The sequence below is a fragment of the Rhinatrema bivittatum genome, chromosome 6 (assembly GCF_901001135.1).
Source record: "Rhinatrema bivittatum chromosome 6, aRhiBiv1.1, whole genome shotgun sequence".
Taxonomy (NCBI): domain Eukaryota; kingdom Metazoa; phylum Chordata; class Amphibia; order Gymnophiona; family Rhinatrematidae; genus Rhinatrema; species Rhinatrema bivittatum.
This window is the reverse complement of record NC_042620.1, coordinates 357,947,083-357,956,017: the sequence shown is the minus strand read 5'-3', so window position 1 is coordinate 357,956,017 and position 8,935 is coordinate 357,947,083. Positions and strand designations below refer to the sequence as shown.

At 46.9% G+C, this 8,935-nt stretch overlaps 1 protein-coding gene across 10 annotated transcripts in view; it reads right to left on the bottom strand.

The window, feature by feature from the left end:
- Positions 1-4,137: 4,137 nt before the first annotated feature.
- The window catches only part of XIAP (X-linked inhibitor of apoptosis), a 185,627-nt gene continuing 180,829 nt past the window's right edge, over positions 4,138-8,935 (bottom strand). For all 10 annotated transcript variants that reach the window (XM_029607867.1, XM_029607868.1, XM_029607863.1 and 7 more), the window contains one exon: positions 4,138-4,697. In XM_029607867.1, the coding sequence (XP_029463727.1) occupies positions 4,504-4,697 (194 nt within the window). In that variant the 3' untranslated portion in view covers positions 4,138-4,503. The remainder of the gene's footprint in view (positions 4,698-8,935) is intronic.

Here is an 8,935-nt window from a genome sequence, read left to right as displayed (position 1 = left end):
ATGAGGATCATTGTGCCCCTGTCTTGCCGTAACTTCACGAAAGTCTTGCTGATGAGTGGAAGTGGAGGGTAGGCATATAGGAAACCCATTGACCATGAGTGGGCGAAGGCATATTGTGGTGGTGAGTTGAGGTTGCAGTGTTAGAGAGCAGAAGTTGTCCACTTTGTGGTTTTGAATTGACGCAAAGAGGTCTATGTGTGGGTGACCCCACTGGTGAAAAATTTTGTTCACTACAGGGGGATCTAGGGACCATTCATGGGGATGAAAGGTCTGGCTGAGGTTGTCTGCCATCACATTGTCCATGCCTGCCAGGTAGGTTGCTCTCAATAGCATGGAATGGGAGAGAGCCCAGGCCCAGATCTGCGCCGCCTCTTGGCATAGCAGGTAAGAGCCTGTGCCCTCTTGTTTGTTGAGGTACCACATTGCTACCTGGTTGTCTGTTTGAATTAGGATTACCTTGTTGGAGAGGAAATCCCAGAAAGCAAAAAGGGCATATCAAATTGCCCGGAGCTCCAGAAAATTTATCTGGTGCTTTGCTTCCTGTGTGGTCCAGGTGCACTGGGTTTGGAGGTTGACATGGGCTCCCCAACCCAGGTTGGATGCATCTGTTAGAGTAATTTGAGGTTGCGGAGGCTGGAAGGGTAGTCCTATCTGAAGACTGGACTCCTGTACCCACCAAGCTAGTGAGGAGACTAAGCTGGTTGGTGATGTGGACAATGTGGGACATATGTTGATTTGACTAAGACCACTGGGACTTTAAAGTTCACTGTGTTACTCTCATGGCTAGTCGATCCATTGGGGTTACATGAACCATGGATGCCATGTGACGTAACAAGGTTAGTAGATGACTAGCTGTAGTTGTTTGGCGAGTCTGCACGGCTTTGGCCAAGGTTGATAATGTGTGTGCTTGGTCCTTTGGGAGAAACGCTTTGGCCTGGATAGTGTCTAGATCTGCTCCTATGATCAAAAGGATGCGTGATGGAGACAGACGTGACTTGGGATAGTTTATTAGAAATCCCAAGGATTGTAGTAGGTTAATGGTGAAATGGAGGGAATGGAGTACTTCCTGTTGGGATGGACCTCTGAGGAGCCAATCGTCTAGATACGGATAGACGTGGATATCGTTTTGTCACAGGTGAGCTGAGACTACTGAAAGGCATTTCGTGAATTCATGGGCTGCTGCTGTTAGGCCAAATGGCAGCACCTGGTATTGGTAATGATTGTGGACTACTACAAACCTGAGGTATTTTCGATGAGGAGGGTATATAGCAATATGGACATAAGCCTCCTGGAGATCTAGAGAGCAGAGCCAATCTCCCCGTTGCAGTAGAGGGAGCATGGTGCCCAAGATTACCATTCTGAACTTTTCTTTGCGGAGATGTTTGTTTAGGGCACACAAGTCCAGTGTAGGACGAATGCTGCCTGATTTCTTTGAATTAGAAAATACCGAGAGTAGAATCCTTGACCCCACTGCAGCCAAGGTACTGGTTCGACAGCATTGGACTGCAGGAGGGTCGAGAGCTCTGTCTCAAGAAGTGAAATGTGTTTGGTTAGACCCCACACTGGACAAAGTGAAAGGTTCGATGGTAGCATGAGGAAGTTCAGATGGTAACCATGGGTGATCACAGAAAGGACCCATTGGTCTGTAATAATTGTGTGCCATATGTTGGCAAAGTGGCACAAGCGGCCTCCTACTGGAATGGGTGGGGGTTGATCTCTGCCCTCTAGTAAGGAGTCAAAACCCCAATGTTGGACCAGTCTGCGGGATGGTTGGGGTTTTGGGGCCCTGGGCTGTCGAGGCTGACCGCTTTGGGAAAGTCTAAGCTGTCGAGTACGAGATGGAGGTGGATAATACCTACGTGGCTTATAAGGATATTCTCCTAGGATCCCGCCGAAAAGGCCTCCTGGTAGATGGTAAGTCCGAGGGGAGAGTGGACAGCTGGCTAAGGTGTCATGGTGATCTTTTAATTGAGCTACTGTTTCTTGAATTTTGTCGCCAAATAAATTGTCCCCTGTACATGGAAGGTCTGCCAACCTTTCTTGGACTTCCTGACGTAGGTCAGAGGACTTAAGCCATGCCCAGTGTCTGGCACTTATGCCTGCTGCTGATACTCTTGAGGTAGTTTCAAAGATGTCGTACGCTGCCCTGACTTCATGCTTTCCATCATCGAGTCCCTTCTGAAGGATTGTGGTGAGCCCTTCCTGATATTCATCTGGCAGAGTTTCAGAAAATTCTTCGACTTTCTTCCAAAGATTTCTTGAATACTGAGTCATGTATATCTGATAAGCCGCTATATGTGCCATCACCATAGAACCGTGGAAGACTCTTCGTCCGAAGGTGTCCAAGGATTTCTTTTCTTTACCTGGAGGGGCCGAAGAATGAGGCTGGGATCTTTTGGCTTTCTTTTGGGCAGACTCGACGACCACAGATTGATGGGGCAGTTGGCTTTTTGAAACCCTGGAGCTGACTGGTGGCATCAGTTTTTCTGTTCACTGGTGGAACTGTGCCAGGGTGTTCCCAGGTGTGGTGTAACAAATCAAGGAGCACTTCATGTACTGGAACTGCCATGACCTCCTTAGGGGCATTCACAAATTGTAGTACCTCAAGCATCCTCCTACGTTTGCAGTTTAAAAGTTATGGTTTCAGACATCTCCTTAATAAAGTTTGCAAAGTTGAGGTCTTCAGGAGGGGAGCGGCGGTGTTCTTCTGGGGGTGAAGGCTCTGATAGGAGTTCGTCCGAGTCCTGAGTGTCAGAAGAATCATCACCCCAGGGGTCATATGGTGTATCACCAGCACCATGTGGCTTTTCAGATGGAGGTACGGGTCCAAATCCAGCCGGATCTGGTGGTGGCACCGATGAGAAAGTTGGAGACACCAATGCGGACACAGAGGACAGTGATGGCATCGATGGAATCGGTGCTTTCGATGGATGTCGGGGAGGCAACAGATCCGATGGCCCTGGAACTGGCATCGATAAATTTTGTTTCTCATCTGAGGACAATGGAATAGGCATCGGTGACGGTGGTCTTCGAGGTGCCGATGGCATGGAAGGAGCAGGCACCGATAGCAATGCACCGATTAAGGCATCTAGATGATTGAGAAGTGGAGCCAGCATGGTGTCAGCATGGGAGCCGGTGCCGGTGGAGATTGGAATCCCCGAAGTGCCTGGAGTACTGCCTCTTGGACCATCCGGTCCAATTCCTCCAGGAAGGCTGGCGTTGGTAGCATGGCCACCGGGGTTGGAGGCTCAGAAGGCATTGCCGGAGGGTCCTCATGTATCAGTGGAGTCTCGGCTCCCAGCACTGGTGCCGGAGGGGAACGCCTCAGTGTCCAAGATCCAGAGGGGGCTGGGGCCCCTTCTCCCCGGGACTTCTTGGCTGGTGGCTCTGTTGATGCTGATGTTGATGGCTTTCTGGTGGCGGCATTGGAAGAAGGCTCACGATGATGGTGAGTGTTTTTCACGAGGTTCGGTCCGGTCCTTCACTGGATGCCTTCAAACGTGAAGAAGCTGGTGAAGGACAGTCACCGATGTCTCGATGGTTCTGAGACTTCGATGGCGACGGAGTTGTTGAAGAAGAAGACTTCTGACTCGGTGTTGCCTTGGCTGGGGTAGACAGACTTTCACTTAAAAAGGTGCTCCATCTTTTCCAAGTGAGCTCTGCGGCCCTTTGGCGTCATCTGGGCCCGGCTAGTGCACTGTTGGACGTCGTGAGCAGGCCCCAAGCACAAGACACATACGTCGTGAGGGTCCATAATGGACATGGTCCTCGGGCACTTTCGGAACCTGGTCGCCATCTTTTTAGAAAAAATAAGAGCGGCGCGCGGTCGGTGGCCGTTGGGCACCGAAGAAAGCACCGCCAGGAACCGACCCGCAAGGGACGAGGTAAACTTACCAGCATCAACGGAGGTCGGTGGTCGATGGAGGACCCCTGAATGGGGTAAAATTTTCAAATTTTTGAAAAAAGTTTCCGTAAGGAAATTTTGTGAGGAATTCTCAGAGCTCCAGAAATCCGCGAGGCTACTGCTGCACGGAAAAACACAGACTGAAGGGGGACCCCTGCTGGATGCAGGGTTAGTGACATGCTGGGCATGCTCAGTGTGCCAGTCAAAGTTCTAGAAACTTTGACAAAAGTGTTCCGTGATTGGACTCCATCCTGATGATGTCACCCACACGTGAGGACTACCATCCTGCTTGTCCTGGGAGAAAAGAAATTAGATTATTTTTAATGTCAGCAATGAAACTGATCAAACATGAGAAATGGCTACTTTACAAGAAACTCATAATGAATTATAAATCACAAAATTCTTATAGCTGCGATAAAATGAGGACAACCGCCACAAATTATATATCTCTCTCCAACAAAATGAGGGGACATTCTATGATTTCTACTTGGTGACCCCTGGGAACACAGCTGTCCTGCTTTTTTCCATTCAACCGAGTGCTGACTGCAGCCAGGGTTACCGCACAGAAGCCCAAGCAGGAGCAGTGAAGCATGTACCAATCAGGACATGAAAATCTTCTGTCTTCTCTGAATGATGCCGCAACATATTGGGCATCTATCAACTGCTTCAGCGCAGTCCTGACACGCAACCAAGTGCCCACATGGAATGAAAACCACAGAGCTGCTCCTGTCCATGCAGATCTTGCACAACTTTTCCTCCTGCAAGCGTCTTAATGTCTCTTGGATACTTGGCTCTGAAAAGATAAAACAAAAAAATTACTCTTGTAACGTGCTTTATCAATAGCAGCCCTTCCTAAATGACTGTATAATCAAATTGTAGTTTGGACAGGTTTCTGGAGGAGAGATCCATTAACAATTATGCCAGGTAAATATAAGGATTGCCACCTCTTAATTCTGAGAATGAGCGACATGGAAGAGATTTCCCCAATAGGAACTTCCAAATGACTGGCTGCTGTCAGAGACACGATGCAGGCTTAACAGACCATTGGATCTGATCCAATGGCTCAGCAGCAGTGCTGTCCATTTGCCCTGCCATGTGGAAGGACCTGGGTTTGATTCCTGGTTCAGTCAGGGGTACTGCAGTAGTGTTCACAGTTCCTGGGGGAGAAGGAACAGTCATCGTACAATGGAGACACTTAGTGGCTGGATTTATAATCCATGACTACTGGGATCCAGAAGCAGCCACAGCACATGGCCACCAACCGAGGGGAGAAAAAAATAACTTCCTGGGTAGCTGCAAATAAAGGATCATAGAAACATAACGGCAGGAAAAAACCATATGGCCCATCCAGTCTGCCCATCCGACCAATTCTCTTCACTTCCTTAGAGATTCCTTGTATTTATTCCATGCTTTCTTGAATTCAGATACTGTTTTTGTCTCCACTACTTCCAGTGGGAGGATGTTTCATACATCCACTACCCTCTCTGTAAAATAAATATATCCTAACATTCTCCTAAGTTTAGCCCCTTTCAACCTCATCTCATGACCCCTCATTCTAGAACCTCCTTTCAACCGAAAAAGGCTCACCTCCTGTGCATGGAAACCTTTGAGATATGTTGCCCTATCTGGCCTTTCCCTCTAGGGTATACATTTAACTATATCCCCATATGCTTTAGAATGAAGTCCTGATCATTTTAGTAGCCACTCTCTGAACAGACTCCTCCTTGTTTATATCCTTTTGAAGATGTGATACCAGGATTGTATACAGTATTCCAAACGAGGTCTCACCAGGGACCTATATGAGGAAATTTTCCTTACCTGTTAATTTTCTTTCCATCAGTCCCACTACACCAGTCCAGCAAGGGGGTTATCTCCTCCTACCAGCAGATGGAAACAGACTATACAGATTTCAGAGATCACCTATTACAGGTAAGCAATTCTATTTTCTCTGAGGACAAGCAGGATGGTAGTCCTCACATATGGGTGATTCCCAAGCTATAGAATGTCCAAGCAGGACAAAGCGGGAAATCACACAGTGCTCTCTCTCCCTCTTGCCTTGAGGCAGCCGACCCACACAAAGGGTCTAGGTGGGAAAAGAGTTGGGTTCTACAAAAAGAAAACCATAGAACAGATAGACAAAAAACCCCGATATGCAGCAGAGGCACCTAAGGCAGGGGAAAGATGTGAGTGCCAGCAAGAAACATACTCTGTGTCACAGAAAACATTACAGGCATGGTTTCGGATCAGGAAACCTGATAACAGTAGGTCTAGAATCTCCTGGATACAGGAAAAAGACTTCAGATATAAATAAGAGAAGGACTCTTGGATGAAGACCATATAGTTTCCTTTGTTGTTACAAGATAAATGAAAAACCAACTGGGGCCCAGAGAGCTCCCTAGAAAGAAAATGTGGTCCACTGGCATCCGAAGGACAGAATGCATTTGCAGAAGTGTGCCCATGTTTGGCTGATAGGCACAATGGGCAGAAAAACCCCAATGCTTGGAAGAATAATCAGCAACAACGGCAGGGCCTTTGACAGACCCTATGAGCCAAAGCTGACCATGCAGGACAGCATCAAGAGTTTCAGGGGATAAAAGGCAATCCCTGAATGGGATCGCTAGCCCAAACTCCCAAGCAGGTAGATAAGTTAGGCCTGAAACTCACCCACACTGCACCCTGTCAACCACAGACAGGGTTATCCCTGAATGGGGATGTATAGCTTGCAAACCACTGCAACATCTCTGTTCCAGGGTCCTTCATCCCCCAACTCCCTCAGCCATGGATTTGGCGATAGGTTGAAAGGCATACTTGCTAATTAGATAGACTAGAACCCTCCCTCACTGTCAAGGGCAGGGCTACCCATCCTGTCTACAGGATAGTTCAGGTGAGCAGAAAGGCACTTTGGACAACCTAGTGAAGAGAGTAAAGCTAAAGGCAGTACTGGCTAGAACTTGGTGAAAATATAGGGGAAAGTGGTGTATCTTTCCCTGCAGGTATACATTAATATACCACAAATGCCCTAGCTTTTCCTCCCATCCCCTCGACATTGCAAATGGAAGTCAGAAAGAATGAAAAACACAAGGAGGCAGACTGCTGGACTGCAGGGGTAAGAACAAATTGCTAGGTTATATATCTCAACCCCAAGTGAATAACTCACTGCTGGGAGTTACCCACCGAGATAGAGCCCTCAGCCTGCTTGGAACAGCTGAAATTGAGAGAGAATCCCCCAGGGAATAAATCCAGAAAACTCCACCAAGAGACAGGAAGACAGGGTTCCGTAAATGGAGACCCCTGTCAAACAGGATTTCTTCACTGGCCTGGAAACCCTAAGGGTACCAGGGCAGGGTCAGTGTGATCTCAGAACAGATTGCCATGAACATGGCCAAGGAAGCAGGTGGTCCAGTAAATGGAACAATCGTTGCATGAATCAGGACTTCCCTGTCCACAGACAGGGTTATCCCTGAATGGGGATGTATAGCTTGCAAACCACTGCAACATCTCTGTTCCAGGGTCCTTCGTCCCCCAACTCCCTCAGCCATGGATTTGGCGATAGGTTGAAAGGCATACTTGCTAATTAGATAGACTAGAACCCTCCCTCACTGAGGTAGAGTCCCTGAGGCGAGAATGACTGGCAATAGTGGTCCTCATCAAAAAATGCCCATTGAGCTCAGCAGGTATCAAAGGTATCTCCTGGATAGGAGAAACCCCTAATCTTCGCTGGGGAGCTACTCTGGAATTGGCTTCCTCGCAGAATAGACATGCTGTGCCTTAGGACGACCTAAGGAGAGTGCTACCGCTCGAATGGCTCTTGGAACCCGTGTGGAACATAAGAACCTAATATACCGGGTCAGATCAAGGGTCCATCAAGCCCAGCATCCTGTTTCCAACTGAGGCCAATCCAGGCAATAAGTACTTGGCAAGTACCAAAACACTAAGTAGATCCCATGCTACTAATGCCAGGAATAGAAGTGGCTATTCTCTAAGACAACTTAATAGCAGTTAATGACTTCTAGAAGAACTTATCCAAATGTTTTTTTTAACCCAGCTACACTAACTGCACTAACCACATTCTCTGGCAACAAATTCCAGAGCTTAATTGTGTGTTGAGTGAAAAAGAATTTTCTCCTATTAGTTTTAAATGTGCTACTTGCTAATTTCATGGAGTGCCCCTAGTCTTTCTAAAGAGTAAATAATCAATTCACATTTAGCTATTCTAGACCTCTCATGATTTTAAAGACCTCTATCATATCCACCCCCCCCCCCCCCCCCCAGCTGAACAGCCTTAACCTCTTTAGTCTTTCCTCATAGGGGAGCTGATCCATCCCCTTTATCATTTTTGTCACCCTTCTCCGTATCTTCTCCATCGCAACGATATCTTTTTGAGATGCAGCGACCAGAATTGTACACATTACTCAAGGTATGATCTCACCATGGAGCGATACTGAAGCATTATGACATTTTCTGTTTTATTCAACATTCCCTTCCTAATAATTCCTAATTATCTACTTCGACGCCTAGACCTTTTTCCTGGGTGGTAACTCCTAATATGGAACCTATCATCATGTAACTACAGTATGGAATATTTTTCCCTATATACATCACCTTGTACTTGTCCACATTAAATTTCATCTGCCATTTAAATGCCCAGTCTTCCAGTCTCACAAGGTCCTCCTGCAATTAAACCAATCTGCTTGTGATTTAACTAATGTGAATAATTTTATATCATCTGCAAATTTGATTACCTCACTCATTGTATTCCTTTCCAGATCATTTATGAATATATTGAAAAGCACCAGTCCAAGTACAGATCCCTGAGGCACTCCACTGTTTACCCTTTTCCACTGAGAAAATTGACCATTTAATCCTACTCTCCGTTTCCTGTCTTTTAACCAATTTGTAATCCACAAAAGGACACCACCTCCTATTCCATGACTTTTCGTTTCCTTAGAAGCCTCTCATGAGGGACTTTGTCAAACACCTTCTGAAAATCCAAATACACTGCATCTACTGGCTCACCTTTAACCACATGTT